The sequence below is a fragment of the Mesoplodon densirostris genome, chromosome 7, assembly GCF_025265405.1.
Source record: "Mesoplodon densirostris isolate mMesDen1 chromosome 7, mMesDen1 primary haplotype, whole genome shotgun sequence".
Taxonomy (NCBI): Eukaryota; Metazoa; Chordata; class Mammalia; order Artiodactyla; family Ziphiidae; genus Mesoplodon; species Mesoplodon densirostris.
The window spans coordinates 93,129,970-93,155,604 of NC_082667.1; the positions used below are offsets into that span (position 1 = coordinate 93,129,970).

Here is a 25,635-nt window from a genome sequence, read left to right on the forward strand (position 1 = left end):
TTATTCTTTATGTTGTGATTATAAATGGGATTGTTTTCTTAATTTATGTTTCTGCCAGCACATTGTTAGTGTATAGAAACAGAGCAGATTCTTATATGTTGATTTTGTACCCTGCAAATTTACTCTATTAAGTTATTATTTATAATATCTTTTGTTATCACTATGTGGTGTCCATCTTTTTAGCTTTTTTGGCTTGATGTCTATTTTGTGTAATATGAGTATGACTACATCTGCTTTCTTTTTGCTGCCATTTGCTTGAAATATCATCTTCTATCCCTTCACTTTGAGCCTCTGTTTGTCTTTAGACCTGAGGTGAGTTTCCTTGAGGCAGCATATAATTGGGTCTTGCTTTTTAATCCAGCCATCCACCCTGTTTGTTAATTGATGAATTCAATCATTTACATTTAGGATGATTATTGATAGATGAGGATTTAGTACTGCCATTTGTTTTCTGGTTGCTGTATATCTCCACTCTTTCTTTTTTTGTGTGTGTCTGTCTGCCATTTTAGTTTGGTGGTTTCTATGACTGTTTTTTAGTTGTCTCTTTTTTTCTGTTTTGTGTTTCTGCTCTAGATTTATGTTTTATGGTTACCATTAGGTTTTTATAAAACCTCTCATAGATAAGAGATGATGATAGCTTCTAATCTTCATTCACATATATGGGTTCCATCCTTTTCCTCTTCCCCTTTTATGTGTTTTCTTTCTTTTTTTTTTTTTTGGCTCACACTCTCCCTTGTATGTTGTGAACTTGTTACCAAATCTTAGTAGACATAGCTGTTGTTTTTAACTTTCCCCCCTTTAACCTTTATGCTATAATAAAGTGTTTAAAACCTATTCTGATAAAGAGCAACAATTATCTGATTCTGTCTATTTATCACCTTACTCAGAGTTTAGTGTAGTTTTGCCTTTTTGTTTCTGGTGAAAGAGCTCTTTTCAACATTTATTTTAAGACAGGTTTAGTGTTAATGAACTCCCATTGTTTGTCTGGGCAAGTCTTAGTTCTTCTTCATATCTGAATTATAATTTTGCCAGATAGAGTATTCTTGGTGAGATTTTTAATTTTTCAGTATTTTGAGACTGTCAATCCACTCCCACCTGGACTTTAGAGTTTCTTCTTAGACATCTGGTGATAGTGTAAAGGGGATTCCTTTGTAGGTTACCATCCATTTTTCCCTGATGGCCTTTAAAAATTGTTTTCTTTGTCATTGACTTTTGAAAATTTTAATATGGGAGTCTTGGACAAGGTCTTTCTGTGTTGAGTTAATTAAGTGTTCTCTTAGCTTCATGGACTTTACTATTCAGTTCTTCTTCCAAGGTTGGAAAGTTCTAAGCTATTATTTCCTTAAGTAAATTTTCTGCTCCATTCTCCCTCTCTTCTTCTTTTGAGATGCTCATTACCCTACTGCTGTTCTTCCTACAACTGTCAAATAGTTCTCATAGAATTTTTTTTTCATTTTTTAATGTCTTATTTCTCTTTCCTGTTCTATCCTTTGTATCTTTTCTATGTTTCAATTTTCAAGCTCACTAATTCTCTCTTCATATGGTCTGCTCTATTTACAATACTTTCTAATGCTTTCTTTACTGTATGTACAGAGTTCTTCAGCTCCAGAATTTTTGTTTGGTTCATTTTTAGAGTTTCAGTCTCTTTGGTAAAATATTCCTTCTGTTCATTATGTTTATTCCTGATCTCATTGAACTGCTTTTCTGAGTTTTATTGTAGATCATTGAGTTTCTTCATTCTATTTTGAATTTTCTATCAGTTAGATCACCATATTCATGACTTGAAGTTTGGTTTCTGGAGAATTGTCATGTTCTTTTTATGGCTCATTTTTACTGTGGTTCTTCATGGCTCTTGATGAATTGTTCCTCTGCCAATGCATTTGAAACAGTAAACATTTTTGTATTTGATTCTGAACTGCCTCCAGTTATATTTGAGTGTCCATACTTTCCACCCTCCACCACCTCTCTGAGAGGCTTTGCCCTGTGCCCGTGTTATTACTTCTTGTGCCTCTGGGCTCATTGGTACCTTGCTGCCATCAATATCACTTGCATTACTGCCTGTGGCACCAAAATGGTAGGCTCTTCTACCATGTCTGGGATCACCTGTCACCAGCTCTGCCTCTGTGGGGGTGGGGAAGAGCCAGGGTTATTCAGGCACCTATGTCATGTCCAGTGTCCACAGGTTCTTCTGCTGTGGGTGGGAGGTCAGTAGGTCAGAGTTGTGGTCAACTCAGTAGCTGGAGAGTTGGGGTCCCAGGCCCCACTGCTGCTGCTTCCAAGTTACCTGTGGCTGTAGATACTGTTGCAGCCAGGAAGCCATAGTAGCATGTGCCTCTTCCCCTGATGCTAACAAGTTCTCTGGGATGCAGGCTCAGTTGCTGTGGCCAGAGGGCCAGGATGGCAGGCACTGCCTTCATGATTATCCCAGTTCCACCTCATCTATGTGTGCCAGTCCACTCACCTTTAGATGTATAGGTGTGTGGATTTCTCCAATGTCCTTGTGCATTGGGTAAAGGCAACTTTGTTGATTTGGGGATGTTTTACTTGTTGTAGATAGAAAGAGAGAGACAAAGGGAGTGTTTCACTCTCCCATGCTTCTGACTTTACTCCTCCTGAATATACATTCTTATCAAGCACACATGGAACATTCTCCAGGAGGGATAACATGTAAGACCAGAAAACAAGTCTTAACAAATTTACAAAGATTAAAATCCTACCAAGTATTATTTCTTATCATAATGGAATGAAAATAGAAATCAATAATAGAAGAAAAGTTGGAAAATTCACAGATATATGGGAATTAACCAACATACTCCAAACAGTGAAAGAAAAAAATCAGGAAAGAAATTACAAAATATATTGAGACAAACGAAAACAAAAATACAACATATGAAAATGTATAAGATACAGCAAATGTAGCACTAAAAGGAAAATTTATAGTGATAAACATCTAAATAATCAACCTAATTTTATACTCAAAGAACTAGAAAAAGAGAGCAAACTAAGTGAAAAGATTAACAGAAGGAAGGAAATAAAATTAGAGCAGATATAAATGAAATGGTGAACAAAAATAGAAAAAAATCAACAAAGCTAAAGGGTATTTTTTTGTTTTTTTAGGATAAACAAAATTGATGAAACAATAGCTAGGCTCACTAAGAAGAGAAGAGAATAGATTCACATAAATAACAGAAAATGAACGAGGAGACATTACAACTGATGCCACTAAAATTAAAAGAATCATTAGAGACAAATATGAACAATTATATGGTAAAAATTAGATAGCATATAATAAATGGATAAATGTCTAGAAACATACAACCTACCAAGACCTAATCATGAAAGCATAGAATATCTAAACATATCTACAGTTAGTAAAGAGTTTAAGTCAGTAATCAATAGCTTCCAAACAAAGAAGAGCCCATGTCCAGATGGCTTCAGTGGTGAATTTTACACTTAATGAATAATTAATGTCAATCCTTCACAAACTTTTCCAAAAATTAAACAGGAGGGAACTCTTCCAAATTCACTCTATGAGGCCAGCACTACCCTAATTCCAAAGTAAGGCAAAGACACTGCAAGAAAAGAAAACTTACAGGCCAATAGCCCTGATGAAGATAGATGCAAAAGTCATCAATAAAATATTAGCAAACCAAATTAAAAGGACTACACACCTCAACCATGTGAGATTTATTCTTGGGATGCAACAATGGTTCAATATATGAAAATCAAGCACTATGACACATTATATCAACAGAGAGAAGGACAACAGCCACATGATCATCTCATTAGATGCAGAAAGAAAATATTTGGCAAAACTCTACATCATTTCATAATAAATACTTTCAACAAACTGAAAATAGGAGAAAATTAGCTTAACATAATAAAGGTCATATAATAAAAATCCCTCAGGTAACATTATACTCAGTGATGAAAACCTGAGAGATTTTTCCTCTAAAATCAGGAACAAAGCAAGGATACCCACTCTTGACATGTCTATTCAACATAGTACTGGGAGTTCCAAAGCAGTTAGGCAAGAAAAAGTAATAAAAGGCATCAAAATAACATGGGAAAAAGTAATATTATCTGTTTGCAGATAACATGATCTTAACGTAGAAAACTTTTAAAACTACACACATTCATACACACACACACACAAACAAAGTGTTAGAACTAATACATTAATTTAGTAAAATTGCAAGATACAAGGCAACATACAAAAATCAGTTGCATTTCTGTACACTAACATCAATCTGAAGGAGAAATTAAGAAAATAATCCCATTGGCAACAGCATAAAACAGAATAAAATACTTGGGAATAAACTTAATTGAGGAAGTGAAAGACTTATACAGTGAAAATTACAAAACACTGGTGAGGTAATAAAGAAGACACAAATAATCAGAAAAAACATCTTATGTTATAGACTGAATGACATAATATTGTTAAAATGTCCATACTTCTCAAAGCATTCTACAGATTCAATGCAATCTGTGACAAAATTCCAATGGCATTTGGAAAAAAAAATAAAGCAATCTTAAAATTCTTATGGAACCACAAAGGACCTCAAAGAGACAAAATTATTTTGGGAAAGAAGAACAAAGCTGGAGACATCACACATCCTGATATCAAACTATATAACAAAGCTACAGTAATTCAAACAGTGTGGTATTGACATAAAGACAGACATGTAGACTAATGTAACTGAATGGGAAGCCCAGAAATGAACCCACACAAATATGATCAATTGATCTCAGACAAGAGTGCCAAGACCATACAATGAAGAAAGGATAGTCTCTTCAACAAATGTTGTTGGGTAAACTGGATATCTACATGCAAAAGAATAAAATTTTATCCCTATTTTACACCATACAAAAAAATCAACTCAAAATGGATCAACAACTTAAACATAAAACTTGAGACTATGAGACTCCTAGAATACATTGGAGAAGAATTTATGGCATTGATCTGGCAATGATTTCTTTGATATGACACCAAAAACACAAATAATAACAGCAAAAAATCAACAAATGAGACTACATCAACCTGAAAATCTTCTCCACAGCAAAGGAAACAATTAACAGAATGAAATGCAATCTACAGAGTGGGAGAAAATGTTTACAAACCATATATCTGATTAGAGGTTAATATCAAAATATATAAGGGACTCCAACTCAATAGCAAAAATAAAAAATAATAATGATAATCTGATTAAAATATGGGCAAAGAACTTGGATAGACTCTTCTCCAAGGAGGACTTACAAATGGCTAAAAGGTATATGAAAAGATGTTCAATATCACTAATCATCAGGGAAATACAAATCAAAGCTATGATGAGATATCACCTTATACCTATTATGATTGCTATTATCAAAAAAATCAAAAAACAGCAAGTATTGGTAAAAATATGGAAAAATTGGAACCTTTAGACATTGATGGTGGAAATGTAAAATGATGCTGCCACTATGGCAAATATTATGGAGGTTCCTCAAAGAATTTAAAATATGACTACCATATAATCCAGCAACCCCACTTCTCAGCATTTACTCAAAAGAAATGAAATTAGGGCCTTGAGATTTTTGCACTTCATATTCATAGCTGCATTATTTACGAGAGCCAAGATTTGTAAACAATCTAAATGTTCATTGATAAATTAATGCATAAGGAAAACGTTATATATAAATAAAATGGAATTTTATTGAGCCTTAAAAAAGCAAGGAAATCCCGTTATATGAATGAACTTAGAGAACATTATGCTAATTTAAAAATCCAGTCACAAAATGACAAGTACTGCATGATAACCGATTAGATGAGGTATATAAAATAATCAAACACATAGAAGTAGAGAGTAGAATGATGGTTGCCAGGGGATAATGGGGAGGGAAAATAGGGAGTTGTTATTCACTATGATAAAGTTTCATCTATGGAGAATAATTAATTTCTAGATCTGCTGTACACAACATTGCACTGATAATCCAATATGATACCTTATTGGACACTTAAAAATTTGTTAGGGAAATTGATCTCATGTTAATGTGAGGGAAGGGAGGAAGGAATTCAGTGAGTTGATATGTACAAAGACAAAGTACTTGGAACAGTGTCTGGCCCATATTAAGAGCCCAATTAACATCGTCTCTTGTTCTCCAGTTATATAAGCCAAAAATCCAGTGACTAACATTGCAACATTTTTTCTCATTGTACTCCACCTAGCATCAAGTTCTGTTATTTCTACCTCTTAAATATTTTAAATATCCATTTCTTATTTCTACTCCATTACCTTTGTCTAGACCAGAGTCATCTTTCATATAGATATCTTCATCAGCCCCCTAATTTTTCTCTCTACCTCTACTTTAACTTATTCTCAATGCATTCCATTTGCTGCAAATATAATATCCTAAATAGAGAGTTGGTAAACTATGCACTATGACTGATCACCTTTCTTCATAAAGAAAGTTTCATTGGAGCACAGCCATACCCATTCATTTATGTATTGCCATGTCTGCTTTCTCACTACAATGGCAGACTTGAGTATTTAAAACAGAGACCATCTAGTCTGCAAGCTTAAAATGTTTACTATATCTTGCTGTAAAAAATGTTTGTAGAGCCCTGTCCTAAACTCACATATGAACATCACACATCTGCTTAAAATGCCTCAAAGCTTTTCATTAACCATTAAGAAAATCCAAGCTCTTTAAAATTACTTTTATGGCACTTCATGCTCACTCCTGCCTACCTCTTCAGGCTTGTCACCACCAAACATATTGAATTTTTCATTTCCTTAAATACATCATTTTCTCTTACAAGGCAGCACATGCTATTAACTCTTCCTTGAAGATTTTTGCCTCTAACTGGACAACTGTTGCTCACCTTCAAGAATGAACTTAATGTTACTTGCTTAAGGAAACATTCTCTTCTCCCACCACACTGCCTTGGGTGCTCCTACCTCTGTACTTCATCAAAATCATGTCTATTATTCTTTAAAGTTATTACCTAACTAATTGTATGAAAGTTCCATGTCTATCATGTTTATCATTAAAACCCCCATATCTATTATAAAATCTGTTACAACACATCACATAGTAGATACATCATATATAATTTTTTAATGCATGAATGAATAAATATATCATTATTCCAGACACTTCCTTCAGCTATCTGCAAACCTAGTCTTGTTGTTCCTTGGCAAAAACAGTTTAGCATGTGATTCCTCCAAGTCCTCATTTGGCCGAATTTAAGAGTCTCCTCTGATTTGGGGCTAAGAAGCACCTGGGAAGAACTACATGTGGAAAAGAACTACGTCTCATATACTGACATCCAATTGCCAATATATGAGACATGGACTGACCTCAGAATTAACTGCTTTCACTGTTACATTACCTTACTTAAAGGGAAGAAAAGTAGTAAGCTTTATAAAACAATGATAAAAATGTTGGGCTGGCCAAATAGTTCGTTCGGGCTTTTCCATTACATCTTATGGAAAAACCCAAAAGAACTTTTTGGCCAACCCAATATAAAGACCATGCCGGTCCATAACCTCACAGAGACTACCAAGATTCTTTACCCAAGCTTGATTACTTGCCTAAGATAGACATATTCTGAACGGTGACTCTTAGTTTCTAAGCAGAAGAAGGCTATGAGTCAATACATTAGTCAAGAATCCAAAAGCAGACAGATCTAAGCAGACAGAACTTATACGTAAGTTAGATGCAATTAATTTCTCCTCCTTAAATGCTAACTAGTCCAATTGTTGGTGACTGTGACATTAGTTTCTTGCCTCAAAGGTGAAACCCTCTCAAGAAAGATCTGGGCATCATGCTCACTGTTGCTGAAAGTTTCCAAACTTTTACATTGAAAACTTCTGCCTTCAAAGATTTTGCATATTATGTAGCTAGTAGTGATCACCTACACTAGCAGTTGAGTTTTATTCTTTTTTTTTTTTTTGAGTTACAGGATCATAAAAGAAAAAAAGTACTTTATCTCAATACCTTTTTTTTTTATGGGCTTTCTTAGAGAAAAGTTATAAAACTTAGTTTTTTCAGTTTCTATCGAAGCTATACAATGTTTCCTTCTTTTCTGTGCAAGTCACAAAGGAGCCATAATTGTGTATATTTTCACATCAGATGTAAACTTCATATCTCACTTGTGACTTATGCAAGGAAAATAGGAAGCTCCATTAGATATACCTACAGTTTGTCTATGTACGGTGATTTGTAGTTGGGGAGTACTTTCCTTTGAAATCATTAAATCTTTACAGCTAAGTATTCCTTCTTCCTTGACAGATTCTACACACTACCTTATCATATGTATAAAAATGATCTTTAAATAAAATACCTTTAATGAATTCAACAATGGCTAAAGTTCATCCAACACTTTCCTTACTTTCTAGAGCTACATTTGGAAGCACTTTTTAACTTGTCACTTTGACAGCGCATAACAAAAAGCATGTGTCAGAATTTCAACGTAGCTTCACAATCTTTTACTGTTATCAGCAGGGATATTTTTGAGCCAAATGAATAGTGCCATCCTCAGTACAATATTAGGAAGAAAAAGCTCCTTTACCTTCTTTAAGTTTCATTGCTTATTCTACATGAAAATAAAATGTATAGTTGAACAGATATAAGTTCAACAGTCTAAAATAAGGAAAAATATAACAGTTTCTGCCTTACCATCAAAGCTGACATTTCTACTCATTTTCTTGGTGTAGCTAAAATCAGTCATTTTTTAAAACAAAAACCCCATTTCAGGTTATTATTGAAAAGAAATTCTCTTTGAATAATATTATAATATTAAGTAGATTCAAATTTTACCATATTTCCAGATATTTAAAAAATCCTATGTACCTACAAAGAAAAATGAATGAATCATATTTGATTATAAAGAAGTCATTTGAAAACAGCAAAAATCATTTCCCCTAAGGTGTCATGAACAACATAAATAAATATGAGCTGTCCAGAATGCCTGTAAAAAGTTAGAACTGCTACTAGGTTCAGGATCACTATTTCATTTAATAATAGCTTATGCATATCATTGCATACAGAAATCTTTCCAATTAAGTCTTCAGCCACTCCACCCATGCTTTTTGAAATTTTTACTTTCCAAAGCTTCTAACAACTTGGAGGCAAAAATTTTAGAATATTAATCTTAAGAATATAAGAAAGTAAAAAAGGAAGTAAACAACATTGAAAATTTATTGAATATATCTTTATTTTTGAAGGGAAAACATCCACTTTTCATAAACTTACCAGCACTTTCCTGCACACATCATGCAGTGTAACATACATTACATTATGTGATGTTCCATTAATCTGACATGCTATCTCCTGCTTTTCTGTGTTTATGAACATGGATTTCACTGCAAGGAACATACTTTTGCTGCCTAGATAAATTTTCCTAACCCTCAAAGCTCACCTCATGTTTCATCTCTTCTGGACTGCATTCCCTCACCTTCCAGTCTAATATAAACAGTCTTCTTGACTATGTTCTTTTAATGCCATCTCCTTTTGTGTTTCAATCCTTTAGTTCATTTTTTGGCCTTTATAATTGTTAGAAATTCCCTAATGCATTCTATCAGTTATTTTATTGATCTTCACTTCTAATACAGTTCTGGCATGCAGTAAGGACTAGGAAAATTTTTATTGAAGGAGTTAATGAACACACTTGAAACTCTTGAAGCTTTGACTATAATCATTCTTAATACTGAAGTTCTCTTTATTTTTTCCTTCCTAGATCTTCTTCCTTCTTATGCCATCAAAGTGCAATTTTTTCTTCCTACTTCCAGGAGTGTATTCTCATGTCCCCTGCAATCTCATAACCTGAAACTACTCATCACTATCCCACAGCCTTGCCTTCCATCTCACATTTTTTGTCTATTAATGCCGAGTTCTTTCCCTGGGAGATTGAAAGAGGTACTGCTTAGGAATTAAGATTTTATTACAAAATAAAGTAGCTAGAATGATTCAAACAGGAGTCAGAAAGTCTATGAATATACTACTGAAAATTAAGACATTAAAAACTTAAGAAAGTAAAGAATGGCAATTTTAACTTTGACCATTACTATTTGAGGTAGTATGTTCTTAGATAAATAATTAAGAGTCAGCTATAATTCCATTTATTAAGGCCAAAACACAAACTAAGCTAGAAATGGTGTAAAGATTAGAGACAGAAAAAATATGTCATGCAAAATAAGTGTTTAGTTCAATAATTTTGTATTTTACTGAGGAGAAAATATAGAAATCCTCATGTAAGAAAATAATATCAAGAAGGGAATATTCTCATATTAAAGAACCAAGCTTTCTTTTCAGTGGTACTTCTCTACTGCATTAAACTATTTATGTGTAGATTAAATAACTGATAGTAAATGTAGAGATGAAGAAACTTAATGTAAAGTGTCAGAAATCAATTGACCTCCAAGATTGAATTGAAAACCTAAATTACCATATAGGTTCATAGGAAAATATGAAAGACTTCATGTAAATTCTTTTAGATATACATCTATTATTAAAAAAAAAACCCAAAAACAGAGCTGTACTAGAAATGCCATCACATAAGCAAATAGTGATTATAGAACCTGATGATAATAAAATGAATATAAAAAGAAAATTAGATGTTAAAGTAGGTTTATTTATCCAACAAATTTTTATTTGGAAAAGGATGACAATTATGTCTGAGAATACATGAGTGAGAAATAAAAATATCAGACACTTTTGATCTATACATTTTAATATAACATATCTTTAATATAAAAGAATTTTTAAGAACCCTGCAACAAACTTAAGAATCAAAACAGTACCAAGAGTAACAATAATCTTGAAGTCATTGTGTGGTCTTCACCAATCCCACCTGCCTTTCCCTATGAGGAACCAACAGCCTGAAGTATTTGTTTATCATCCTTGTGATTTGCTTTAACAAAATTATCTTATAATATGTGGATATATATAAAAATATCCTTTATTTTTTCTTAATTTTAAAAAATTGCTAAATTCATATTATAATATATGTAATCACTCATGACTTCCTTTTGTTTCCACAACCTTTGTTGAGGATATTTGTAGTTTATTTACTTTGTCTAATAAATAGAAAACGAATGTGTGTCATTCCAGCTTTCTGCCAGGAAACATTTACCACAAACTGACCTAGGGAGGAAGAACCCAAGAAGAGCACAACAGTCTCAGTGAGCTGAAAAGAGAGAGAAAAGGTAGCAGAGAGGCTGAGTTGACTGAAATTTATAAGGCACAGTAACAGAAAGGGAAAGCAACACAGAGGATGATTTGCTCAAATCTACATTGGGATATCATTGAGTACTTGACCAAATAATAAGCAGTGTATGTATAGAGTGAGACTTCACACCCTAAGAAAAACTACTGGAGAAGAAAAACTACCAGGAAGCTGAAAAAATACTGGATATTGCACAGAGTCAAAAGAAATGAAAACCCCAACCAATCAAAGTGATAAAATTTTATGAACAAATGGTTAATTCACCAGAGAACCTTAATAAGACCAGACCTTAGGACAAGGGTTAACCTAGTCCTAAAATAAAGACTACTCTGAACACATCCTAACAAAGATTACAAACAATCCTCAGAAGGATTAAGCTGAGCTACAAGTAAATTTGCATGTCAGAACAAAATTTACCAATTGTTAAGGGACAAATTAAAAAAATCAGGTACCTGACAATATATAGGGTATAACAAATATTGCTAGAAATATGAAGAAGCAAAAAAAATGAACTATAAACAGGAGAAAATTAGTAAAAAAAAAAACACACAGAAATAGCAGGTATTATACATTTACAAAGAACATTTTTAAACAGCTCTTACAAATATATTAATGACTAAATTTAAAAATTTATTTGTTTGACTTAATATCAGGTTAGACACTGCAGAAGAATAAATGAGTGAACTTGAAGATAGAGCAATAGAAACTATATAAAATATATAGAGAACAAATATTGAATTATGCCTAAGAAATCAATGGAACAATCATTAAGTTATCTAACATATATGGAAGTTTAGTCCCAGAAGATAAGGATAGGCACAAAAATATTTGAAGATATGGTCAAAAGTTATCACATTATTGAAAAACATAACTCCACAGATCTCCAAAGCTCAATGAAATACAAGCAGTGTAAGGCACACCATAATCTAATTGCTTAAAAAAAAAATGATTAAAAGAAAAAATTTAAAGATAGTCTACCCAGAATTATTTTTCCAGTGAAAATATTCTTCAAACATGAAAGCAAAATAAAACCATGGTCAAGCAAAAACAAAACAAAACAAATGAAAACACAAATCCTGAATAATATGTTGTAGTAGACAGCATTATAAGAAATGATAAAGAACGTTTTTTAAGCTGAAAGAAAACTAATATTATTTGGAAACTCCAATCCCCACAAATGAATGAAAAGCTATAAATCACTTTTTTTTTAATTTGTGTAAATAGAAAATATATTTGCTCTTTTTAATTTCTAAAATTTCTAATTTCTACTTTTTTCTCTAAAGTAAAAATAATAGCAATGTGGTGGAGGGTTTATAAAGTATGTCAAAATAATGTATATGATAAAAATAGCACAAAATATGGGAAGGGAGACAAGTGAGCATAATATTGTCAGATTCATATTCCAAGCTTTAGAACAACAATACATACATTAAAATAATAAAGGGCTATAGTTAATGAATCAATAGAGGGCCTTAATGAAATACTAAAAAAAAAAATAATAGTAATTAAAGGAAAATAAGGAAAGGAAAGAGGTCAAAAAAGGAACAAAAAACTGATGGAGTAGAAAGAAAACTAGACTTCAAATCCAACCAGAGATAACTGTATTAAATGTAAATTCACTAAAACACACCAAAGGTGGACATTGTTGAACTGTATGAAATAGCAAGACCCTATAATACTATAATATACTATCTGCAAGAATCCCATTTTAAATATGTGTGTATATCTATCTATCTATCTATCTATCAAGAGTATATATGTTGAAAACAAGAGGATAAAAAAGATATAAACATTACTCATAAGAAAGTTAAAGTTACTATCTTAATATCAGGTAGTATACTTTAGCAAAAGGAAAGTTACCTAATGTGAAGATAGGCTCTTCATAATAATAAAAATATTAATTTCTCAAGATGATGTTAGAAATCTAAAATGTATATGCACCTAATAAAAAAGCTTTAAAATATATGAAGGAAAATTTGATATTAAAGAAGAAATTGAAAAATCCCCAATTATATTGGAAATTTTAACACTCTTCTCTAGTAACTTATAAATTACAAGAATAGCAGGATGGAAAATCAATAAAGTAACATTCTTCTCCAGTAATTTATCAATTACTAGAACAAAAAGACAGAAAATCAGTAAAGCACAGAAGACTTGAATACAATTATTAACCAACTTGACATAATTTATATTTAAAGAACACTAGAGCCACTAACTCAGAACACACTTAAAAAATCTACTCATAGAACATTCACAAAGATTAACTATATGGTAGGCCATAAAAGAAGTATCACTCCTTATTACAGGACTGAAAATTTAGAGAGTATATTCTTTTTTAAAAAAAATTTATTGGAATATAATTGATTTACAATTTTGTGTTAGTTTCAAGTGTACCGCAAAGTGAATCAGTTATACTTTTACATATATACACTCTTTATTTAGATTCTTTTCCCCTATAGGCCATTACAGAGTATTGAGTAGAGTTCCCTGTGCTTTACAGTAGGTTCTTATTAGTTATCTACTTTATATATAGTACTGTGTTTATGTCAGCCCCAGTCTCCCAATTTATCCTTCCCCTGCTTATCCTGTGGTAACCATAAGTTTGTTTTCTACATCTGTGACTCTATTTCTGTTTTGTAAATAAGTTCATTTGCACCTTTTTTTTTTTTAGATTCCACATATAAGTGATACCATGTCACACTGAGCGTAGTAAATCAGACACAGAAAGACAAATATCATATATCATGTATGTGTGGAATCTTTAACTGAAACAAAATTAAACTGTACATCAATAACAAAGGAGGGCCTCCCTGGTGGCACAGTGGTTGAGAGTCCGCCTGCCGATGCAGGGGATACGGGTTCGTGCCCCGGTCTGGGAGGATCCCATATGCCGCGGAGCGGCTGGGCCCGTGAGCCATGGCCGCTGGGCCTGCGCATCCGGAGCCTGTGCTCCGCAACGGGAGAGGCCACAACAGTGAGAGGCCTGCATACCGCAAAAAGAAAAAAAAATAAAAATAAAATAACAAAGGATACTTGAAAAGTCACTAAAATATTTGGACATTCAAGAAAACACAACTAAATAACCAAATTGTCAAAGAAGAAATCATGGGGGAAATTAGAAAATATTTTGAACTGAATAATAATGAAAACACAACGTGTGGTATAGTTAATGTAATGCTTAAGTGTAAATTTATATATTTAAAAAAGGGAAAATTTGAAAATCAATGGTCTAAACTTCCATCTTAAACAATTAGAAACGTCAATCAATTTAAAATTAAAGTTAATACAAGGGGGCTTCCCTGGTGGCGCAGTGGTTGAGAGTCCACCTGCCGATGCAGGGGACACGGGTTCGTGCCCTGGTCTGGGAAGATCCCACATGCCACGGAGCAGCTGGACCCATGAGCCATGGATGCTGGGACTGCACGTCCGGAGCCTGTGCTCCTCAAAGGGAGAGGCCACAACAGTGAGAGTCCCAGGTACCGCAAAAAAAAAAAAAAAAAAAAAAAAGGTTAATACAAGGAAATATTAAATAGCAGATATCAATGAAATTGAATATGGACAGACAATGGGAAAAAATGAAATACTAAGCTGTTCTTATAGAAAACATCAATATAATTGATAAACATTAAAAAGAAGAGATAAAATTCAAATATCAATATCAAGTAAGAAAGAGGAAACTTCACATATCTCTAAAGCATTAAATGACAGGAAGGGAATGTTTAACATTTAATTTTACAATTAAACTAAATAAACTCCTTAAAGGACATAATTTGCATAATTAGCAAAAGAAGAAATAGAAAAAACTGAATTATCCTATATCTATTAATGAAATTAAAATTGTAATTAAAAACCTCCCAACTGCAAAAACTTTAAAATAGGATAGCTTCACTGATGTATTTTGTCAGGCACATAAGGAAGAAATGATACCACATGGCCAAGTGAGGTTTACCTCGGGAATACAGAAATGGTTTGACTTTTAAGAAGCAATTAATGTGAGCTTCTTTGGTGGTGCAGTGGTAAAGAATCTGCCTGCCAATGTAGGGGACAAGGGTTCAAGCCCTGGTCTGGGAAGATCCCACATGCTGTGGAGCAACTAATCCTGTGTGCCACAGCTAACAGCCCGTGTACCTAGAGCCCATGCTCCACAACAAGAGGAGCCACCACAATGAGAAGCCCAAGCACCACAATGATGAGTAGCCCCTGTTTGCCACAACTAGAGAAAGCCTGCACACAGCAACAAAGACCCAATGCAGCCATAAATAAATAAATAAATAGATAAATAAGTTTAAAAATCAATTAATGTAACTTGTCACATGAATAAAACAAAAGAGAATAATCTTACATTCATGTTTGTTAGTGCGGAAAAAGCATATGACAAAACTCAACATACTTAATGAAATGCTTAACAATGTAGAATTAAAGGGAAGCTTCCTCAGCCAGAAAAAGGGTATCTATCTATCTATCTATCTATCTATCTATCTATCTATATATATTCAACATCATACTAAATGGTAAAAACTAAAATATCCTCTTTTCTTTTTTTCTCTAACTACTTATGTTCAACATTTAATGGGAATGGATTGTAGATAGTAAAATAAGCCATAAAAAGAAATAAAATGTCTTAGAGACAGGAAATGAAGAAGTAAAACAGTCTCTGCAGACGCTGTAGATATGTACGTGTACCATGTTGAGAATCTACCAAAAATTACTAAAGTTAATATTTAGGGATAAACTATACAAAATATACACACGACTTGTACACTGAGAAATCACATAATATTGCTGAGAGAAATGAAAGAATATCTAAATAACTGAGGAGATATACCTTGTTTATGGATTACAACACTCAGTAGTGTTCAGATGTCAATCTCCCCAAATTTACATGAGTTCATAATTCAGTCAAATCCCAGGAAACTTAAATTAGCAAGCTACTTTTAAAATTTACATTAAAATTCAAAGAATATAGAATAGCCACAACAATTTGGTAAAAAAAGAATGAACATAAAAGACTTAACACACTTGATTTCAAGATTTTCTCTAAAAGCAGTAGTAATCAGGAAAGTGAGGAACTGGCATAAGACAGGTTTACAGATTAACAGAACAGAAGAGAGTCCATAAATAGACCCACACATAAAAGATAAGTTTGTCACAAAAATGCCAAGTAATTCAATGGGGAAAGAGTACTATTTTGAGCAAATAGTACTGCAACATGTGGCTATTCATATTGAATAATATTTAAAAGATTGACAATACCAAGTATTTTTCAAGGATGTAAAACAGCTGGAAATTTTATTCATTTCTGGTGGGAGTATAAAATTATATAGTTATTATGGCAAATAGTCTGGCAGTTTTTTATACAATTAAACATTTACCTTATCATATAACCTAGAAATTCTACTCCTAGTTACTTACCCAAGAGACATAAAAATGTGTCCACTAAAAACTTGTACATGAATGTACAAAGCGTTTTTATTCATAATCGCTTAAAACTGAACACAACCCAAATGTCCAATAGTCAAGACTGGGTAAACAAATTGTGGCTTATCCATGTATTAAAATACTACTCAACCATTAAAAGAAATGACCTGTTGATCCACACAACAACATAATCTCACAAATCTTATGTTGAGAGAAAAAGCCAGACTAAAAAGGGTACAGACTGTATGATTCAATTTACATTACAGACTGAAAAAAGACAAAGTAATCTTAAATTATGGAAATCAGATAATTGATCACCTGGGACAAGGGTGAGGGTGATAGGGAAGGAGCATGAGGAAACTTCTGGGGGTGAAAGAAATATTCTATATCCTGTTAACCTAATTAAGGTGATGGTTGAATAGACATGTACATTTGTCAAGACTCTTCAAACTGTACACTTAAATAGATTTATTTTATTTTTGGTAAATTATATCTTAAGAAAGGTTTATTTTTAAATACCACTATAAAAATAGTGTACATTATACTTTGTGGACATGTGCAAGAGTTTCTCTGGGGATTGTAATTAGTAATTCTATTCCATCTCATTAGTGATCTTCCAGATCATAGAATATGTAATTATTCTCACTTTTAAGATGATTCTAATAGTTTTCCAAAGTTGTTGTACAAATATAAAACCCTACCATGTGTATAAGACTTCTTATTGATTGACATCCATGTCTACAATTACCAGGTTTTTCAAAGTACTACATTTTGCAAATCTGTTAGGCATGAAATAAAATTTCATTGTAATCTAAATTTGCATTTCCCTGATTATTAATGAGATTCAATGTGCTGTCATATGTTTCTTGATAATTTATGTTTTTTTCTTTTGTCTTTTTCTCATTTTTATGAGTTGTTTTCTTATACATTTGTAAGAGTTCTTTATTTAATCTGTAGGCTTTGTCAGTTATTTGTGTGGCAAGTAACTCCTCCCCAGTTGTGTTTTTATAATAAAAAGAAATTGTTAGTATTAATGCAGTCAAACGTATAAATATTTTTATGGGTAGCAATGTTTTATATGTTGCTTTAAAAGTTAATTCCTCCCTACAACAAAGACATAAAAGCATTTTATATATACCTATTTCTGCAAGAGTTACCATTGACATTAACATCTATCCAGCAGACCCAGGAAAATTGAAAATGGAGGATCATGTGGAAAATTCGTTCCTGGATCACGTTTGGTACATTGTTCTTTCCATATTCTATTGACCAGAACTCAATCCCATGCCCCTACCTAAGAGACGCTGGAAAAATGAGGCATAATTATGTGTCTAGGGAAAAAGGAAAATGTGGTTTTTGAACACTTAGTTAATCTATTCTTCTGAAGAATATTTTAGTTCTTCCAACACATTGAATGCTATCGTTCCTTTTCCCAAGGGAGGCAAACCAAATCTCATCTGGCCTCTGCATCCACTCAAGTCCAAGATTTCCAGATCTCCATCAGGTCTAGATATGGATCATCTTGATTCTGTAACATATGCACTTAAAAGAGAAGTTTATTATCCACAGAAAAAATATTCCACTCAGAAAAGAGAAGAACAGGAGCCCCAAACTACTCACTGGTCCATCACAAATATGAAATTCTCCTGTAAGATCATTCATTGTAAAGCTTTTCTCTCTTTTGTGTGTGGGAAGAATGAGAGAGTTCTTAATTAGACACTGATATTACTCTTTGTAAGAAATTACCTTGTCTATCCTCCAGGGTATCTTGACTTCCCTCTCTGACATTTTTGCTGTTGTTGTTCTATTTCATGGCCACAGTTGAAATGTGTATTGAGGAGAGTTCCCTCCTTGGGGGCTGTACAGATTTTGTAACTCAAATTCCTGTGGATCTACATTTGGAAGTTTAAAATTTGTTTTAAGGCTCAAATGCTCAAAGATTTGTTGCTGTTTTAAACTGAGACACTTGGTTTCTTTGGCAATGTAGTCATCTCAATATCTAATTGGCTTCTGACTTGTTTGCTTCCACTCAATTCCATGTACTAATAACTTCACTGAAAATTATTCAATAATAATATTTGAATTAAACAATTAACAAAAGCTATCTAAAAGCTAATTTTAAAACATTTATCAAAAAAAATATATACCTTCTTTTTTCAAAGGACATATGACTTTCACAATAATTCATTCAATATTTAAGATTAATTTAACAAGTTCCAAAAAGCAGAAACTACAAGTCACTATCTCTGCATGTCAAAATATATGGCATGTGGTTACCTCTGATATCAGAAGTAAAAGCAGTCATACTTTTATTATTAACCATAAAAAATAACTATATCACACCTCCAGCTAAAAAAATTAGAGTACAATAATAAATGTGCTAATCAAGAAACAGGAATAAGGAAATAAAAAATAGAAACTCTAAAACACACACTAAAAATTAAAAATTAAAAAATGTTTTTTTAAAGACCAGTAAAAGAGACAAACCTTTGACAAAACTAATCATTGTCACTAACATTTGTTGGGTACTCACTACTTGCAATGTATTTTGCTAAGCAGTTTATAAGAACTTAGCTCACTTAACACTCAAAGTGATATTATGAGAATTATTCATTCATTTATTTCATAAACATTTATTAACTACCAACTATGTGCTCAGCACACTATGAGACACTGGACATACTGCTGAACAAGAGAAATGATGCCTCTGCCCTCAAGATATTTTCATTGTGAAAGAACAAATAAACACCCTAATTTTACAGTTGGGGAAGCCAGATCATAGAACTTAGATAACTTTCTTAAGGTTACATAGCATCTTTGTGTTTGAATTTTATTGTATTTCCTGGTATATCGTGCCCTTAACCAACACAGAATGCTTAAAAGGGGAGGGGGTGATATTGAGAAAGCACATACTCAAACCATTAAAATTGTAAAGAAGATACAAATATTATCACCATATTATTGCAAGCAATTTCTTACCTACTTGCTCTGTGCCAGGTAGTAGTTTAAATCATTAAATGTTTATAATTACCCTCTGAACTACATATTATTATTTCTACCATATTTTACATTTGGGGTAACTGAAGAAATGAAATGAGATATTAAAAAACTTGTAGTTGCATGTGAATCAAAACTACAATGAGGTATCACCTCACGCTGGTCAGAATGGCCATTATCAAAAAAGCTAGAAACAATAAATGCTGGAAAGGGAATGGTGAAAAGGGAACCCTCCTCTACTGTTGGTGGGAATGTAAATTGATACAACCATGATGGAAAACAGTATGGAAGTTCCTTAAAAAACTAAAAATAGAACTACCATATAACCCAGAAATCCCACTACTTGGCATATACCCTGAGAAAACCATAATTCAAAAAGAGGTATGCAACACAATGTTCATTGCAGCACTATTTACAATAGCCAGGACATGGAACCAACCTAAATGCCCATCGACAGATGAATGGATAAAGAAGATGTGGCACATATATACAATGGAATATTACTCAGCTGTAAAAAGAAATGAAATTGAGTAATTTGTAGTGAGGTGGATGGACTTAGAGTCTGTCATACAGAGTGAAGTAAGTCAGAAAGAGAAAAACAAATACTGTGTGCTAACACATATATATGGAATATAAAAAAAAAAAAAAAAGTGGTACTGATGAACCTAGTTGCAGGCCAGGAATAAAGAGGTAGACATAGAGAATGGGCTTGATGACATGGGGTGGGAGGGTGAAGTTGGGATGAAGTGAGAGTAGCATCAACATATAAACACTACTGAGTGTAAAATAGTTAGCTACTGGGAAGCAGCAGCATAGCACAGGGAGATTGGCTTGGTGCTTTGCCATGATGTAAGGGGTGGAATGAGGAGGATGGGAGGGAGGCTCAAGAAGGAAGGGATATGGGGACATGTGTATGCATATGGCTGATTCACTTTGTTGTGCAAAAGAAATTGACACAGTATTGTGAAGCAATTATACTTGAGTAAAGATCTATTAAAAAAAAATCTTGTAGTTGCAGAGCTGTTTTTATCCTGGGAAGTCTGGATATAGAATACAGGCTTATCTACTACTAAAACATGTGACCACTTATGATGGAAGAATTTTTTAAACCTTTAAACAAGTGGTATTTATATAACTCACTACTAAAACATTGAAATTATGGATGAAATACTTGATTTTCTAGGGAAACATGAATTGCCAAAGTTGACACAAGCAAAAATTTATATACAAATAATTAAAGAAAACATGGAAGAAATTGAAAACACTTTAAAAAAACTAACTCTACTGATGGTGGCAGGTGAGGTGAGTTTTTGTGAGTCCTATCAGTGTTGTAAGGAACATATAATTTCTCTACTACTTAAGCTCTCAGAACAGGAGATAGGAATGTTCTGGCATGTTTACCAAGCTATCACCCATCACTATGATACCAAATCTGTCAATGCTAGCTTGTAAACAAAGCAACCATTAACTCACTAACAAATATGCACACATGCAAACCAACAAACCAAATGAGTACAATCTCACCTTTGAATATAGATGCAAAAATCTTAAATTTAAAAATATATCAAATCCATTCCTGTACACATTAAAAGAATGATATATCAGGCCAATGTAAGTGTTATTTGAAAATGCAAGGTTCAGTTTTCCTGGATATTGAAGCAAAAATTGTCAACTCTAGCACAACAGTTTCAATTCTATGTTTTATTCCTAAGAAAGAAATAAGAAAAGTTTTAAAAAATAAGCAGGGTGTTTATCATAGCATTGTTTATAATAGTGAATATTGCTATTGCTCCAGTCAGGAAAATTAGTGGAAAATATCCTACATTTAGCAATTATAATCCATCGTAAAATGTTACAAAACATCCAAGTAGTATACACAAAGCACTTTGATGTTTAAAAGAAAAAAAAAATTCCCAGTCGACTGCACAAATAGGGAAAGACTTTACTGAAGAGGAGGCATTTAGAATGGGACTTAAATAATTAGTAGCATTTTAACAGATATTACTGGGAACACACAAAGTTGTGTTTCTGGGTCAGGAGATATGGAAGGAAGTAGTGAGAAATCGAACTGAAAAAGCAGACTGGGTTCAGAGCATAAAGTGCATTAAATGTAGATAGTAATAAATAAACCAGTGGAACAGAACTGTGAAGCCCAAAACAGACTTAAGCATGTGAGACCCAATTATATAACAAAGGCAACATTCCAAAAATTGTCGGAAAAGGAGTTTTAAGGGTGCTAAAATAATTAGTTACACTTCCTATTTCACATCAAAAACATGAATATAATCCAGATGGATTAAAGATCCAACTGCTTAAAAATAATTTTTAAAAAATGCTACCAGAAACCTTGAAGGATATATGGACATAAACTTGGGTTTACAGATAATTTTACAAGCAAACAAAAATTCAGAAGTCATGAAAGAAACTCCAAAATGTTTGTTTCTCCCAAAAATATTTATAAAATTTTATCATAGATACCATCATAAACTATCAATACACTGAGAAAGAATTTTTCTGAGAAACAAAGTCATAATAGTCCTAATACACAAAGAACTCTAAGAAATTAAACAATGCAAACAGGCAAATAGAAAAGTGAAAGAAATAATTGAAAAATAACATTAGCAAACAATTTACAGAAAATCAGATTCAAATAGTCAATATAATTATCAAAAGATGTTCAACTTTCTTAGAGTCCAGAGAAATTTTAACAGAATGCCACTTTTAACCTTTCAATGTTTACAAAAATTAAACAGACTGATCACATAATGTGGTGGCAAAGATATGGGAAAACAGTCTCACATATTAATTATAGGTGTGGAAACTGCTACTATATTTATGGAAAACTATCTGGCAGTACTTACTAAAATGAAAAATGTGCATGCCCTTTGATCTATCAACTCCACTTTTGTGAATGCTGTAGAAAATGAAAAGCAATGGTATATGATATATGTACAAGGTTGCTTATAGAAATATTATTTCTTAGTAGCAAAAAAAAAAAGGAAAAAGATTGGGACTATGCTGAATGTCTAACAAGAGGGGATGGTTGATTAAATTCTGATACATCTATACAAGGAAATAATATGCAGCTATTAGCTGGAATAAGTCAGGAGTTGGTCTTGGATTTGATATTTTATTAATAAAATATCTCATCATATGTGTTTATATATGCATCACCGTGACAAGGTGGGAAATTACTTGCTAACTGTATTTCTTTTTGCAGAAAGAAGACACTTGAAGGGGTGGGAGCAAAAAAGTTCTTAATTCACATTTCCTGACTCTTTTGTTCAGCTTTTATAATAAGCATATATTATTTTGTAATTTATCCAAGTTACTTTTGTCATTTAAACAAATTTACAAAGTTAAAAAAATAAAGTATAATATATATATGAATATATATATATATATATATATATATACATATATATATAATAGAGTCTCTGAATTGCTTTCCTGAAATATGAAAGAAAAGGAAACTATCCTCCTTGTAATCTAAGTACTTACCAGACGATCCACATGGAAAATGAAGTATATCAACCAACACATGGTCCTTAATTGTGATGACACTTTATCACACTCAGCCTATTAAGTGCTTAAATTACCAGATAACAGAATCTATGTTATTAATAGTGGAAAGTGTATTAATGGTATTTTCCTTCCCTATTGTAGCCCAGTTCCAACTATCACATGGATGAAGGTTAATGGTTATATTCCTGGTAAAGCACGTCTGCGTAAATCTCAGGCAGTACTGGAAATACCCAATGTGCAGCTGGACGATGCAGGCATATATGAGTGCCGAGCTGAAAACTCACGTGGAAAAAATTCCTTTCGTGGACAATTACAAGTATACAGTAAGTGTTTTCAGCAAAAATGGATGTTCTAGTCCCAAGAGCCAAACTGAAAATACATACTAATTTGAACTAAATATTGCTTGTTAGCTACATTAAAAAAATGAGTAATAATTTATAATCATGTTTCTTTTACATGGCAAAGCATCAGATAAAATTACCTGCATACAGAAATGCTTTAAATTAAAAATGAATGGGGAATTATAAGGTTCTTTGTACAACATAAAGAATTCATAACCTTAAAAATGAGATACATTCCCAGTACCAAAGCCATCCTCTAAGTTACAAATCTTGTAACATTTATTAACTTATTCTTGCCTGTGGCCTGAATCAGAAGTCACAATTAATGCCCATGGACCAAATCCTACTTGTTATTTTTCCTTGTAAGTAAAAATTTATTGGAACACAGCCTCACCCCTTTGTTTACATATTGCCTACATCAGCTTTTGCACTCCTAGGGCAGAATTAAGTAATTGAGACTGAGATCAGCTGACTTGCAAAGCCTCAAATATTTGCTATCTCATCCTTACAGACAAAATTTGCTGCCCCTACTCTAAATGAATGCATCTGTATAATAAATAAACTTCACAGCCTACAAGTGTTTATATTGTCCAAAAATTTCAGAGATAACAAGTTATGTGCAAAATTGGGAAAATCTACTTCAAAAATATGTACAATATCATTTTTACTTCTATGAATCACAAATTGTACTTTTCATATTTACTACTTTTCATATTTGCTTTTATAATATACATTATACATAAAGGGTAAGTGATAATATCCTTATTTCTCAGATGAAGACACTAAAAAACAGAGGAAAACTATAATGCAGAGCACTGATACAAGCAAATACAGATGTTTCCAATATGAAATTAAACAAATTTCATATTCAACTGAATCTGTCAGCAGCTATAACTGTCACTGTATCTCAAGATACAGTTATTATCTCAAGACAGTTATTATCAGTTATTTTTCAATTATTTCTTTCACTTCTAAAAAACTTAATGTTCTTCACAGGGACTTTAAAAAGTATTTTGAAATATTAATATCTGAATTCAACCAGTTTTCCTTTTCTTATTTGTAACAACTCCTTTAGAAATTCAGCACTCCAACCAACTTGACTATGCCATGCACATTTTGTTAATTCACTCATTAATTCAACTAATGTTTATTTAGTGGCTATTACTGCACTACATGCTAGTAATAGAGATTTGAAGGAGCTCTTGGTCCACTAGACCAGATGAAAAGCAAACCCCACATAAGGCAGAGCATGTTATCTGTTGTGATGAAAGCATGTGCAAAGGACTATGGAAGCACAGGGTCCACTTCATTCTACTGGGATGATTCAGGAAAGCATTCCAGAGAATTTGTACCTTAAGGGCTATACCACCCACCAGTGGTCTGGCAGCCAACTGGGTCAGGACCCAGCACCTACCGTCAGCAGGCTGGCCCCAGTCCCAGGACACCCCAGGGCCACATAACCAGCTACCAACCAGTGGGTCAGTGTCAGCCCTGTGTCAACAGGCCATGAAGCCAGCCATGCTGGGACCCAGGCACTCACTCCAGCAGGCCAGCAGCCACTGTATAAGGTAGGGCCAGATAGCAAATGAGGCAGAAATAAATTAAATAGAGGCTATAAAACAATTTTTAAAAATCAATGAAACTAAGAGCTGGTATTTTGAAAAGATAAGCAAAGTTGATAAAACTTTAGCTAGACTCATCAAGAAAAAAGGGGGCCCATATAAATTAAATCAGAAATGAAAGAGAAGTTACAGCCAACACCACAGTAATACAAAGTATCATAAGAGATTACTACAAACAATTATATTCCAGTAAGATGGACAATGTAGAAGAAACAGATAAATTTCTGGAAATGTACAATCTCCCAAGAATGAATCAGGAAGAAATAGAAAATATGAACAGACAAATTTCCAGTAATGAAACTGAATCAACAATTAAAAAAAAAAAAAAGAAAGCTTCCAGAAAACAAAAGTCCAGTACCAGATGGCCTCACATGTGAAGTCTATCAAAAATTTAAAGAAGAGTTAACATCTATACTTCTCAAACTATTCCAAAAATTTGCAGAAAGAAATGCTTCTGCATTCATTCTTCAAGGCCAATATCACCCTGATACCAAAACCAGACAAAGATATCACAAACACACAC

General features: G+C 32.9%; 1 protein-coding gene across 1 annotated transcript in view; it reads left to right on the forward strand.

The window, feature by feature from the left end:
- CNTN5 (contactin 5) overlaps positions 1–25,635 on the forward strand; it is a 586,668-nt gene that overhangs the window by 248,363 nt on the left and 312,670 nt on the right. The window contains exon 8 of the mRNA XM_060105234.1: positions 23,291–23,472. Coding sequence (XP_059961217.1) covers positions 23,291–23,472 — 182 coding nt within the window. The remainder of the gene's footprint in view (positions 1–23,290; positions 23,473–25,635) is intronic.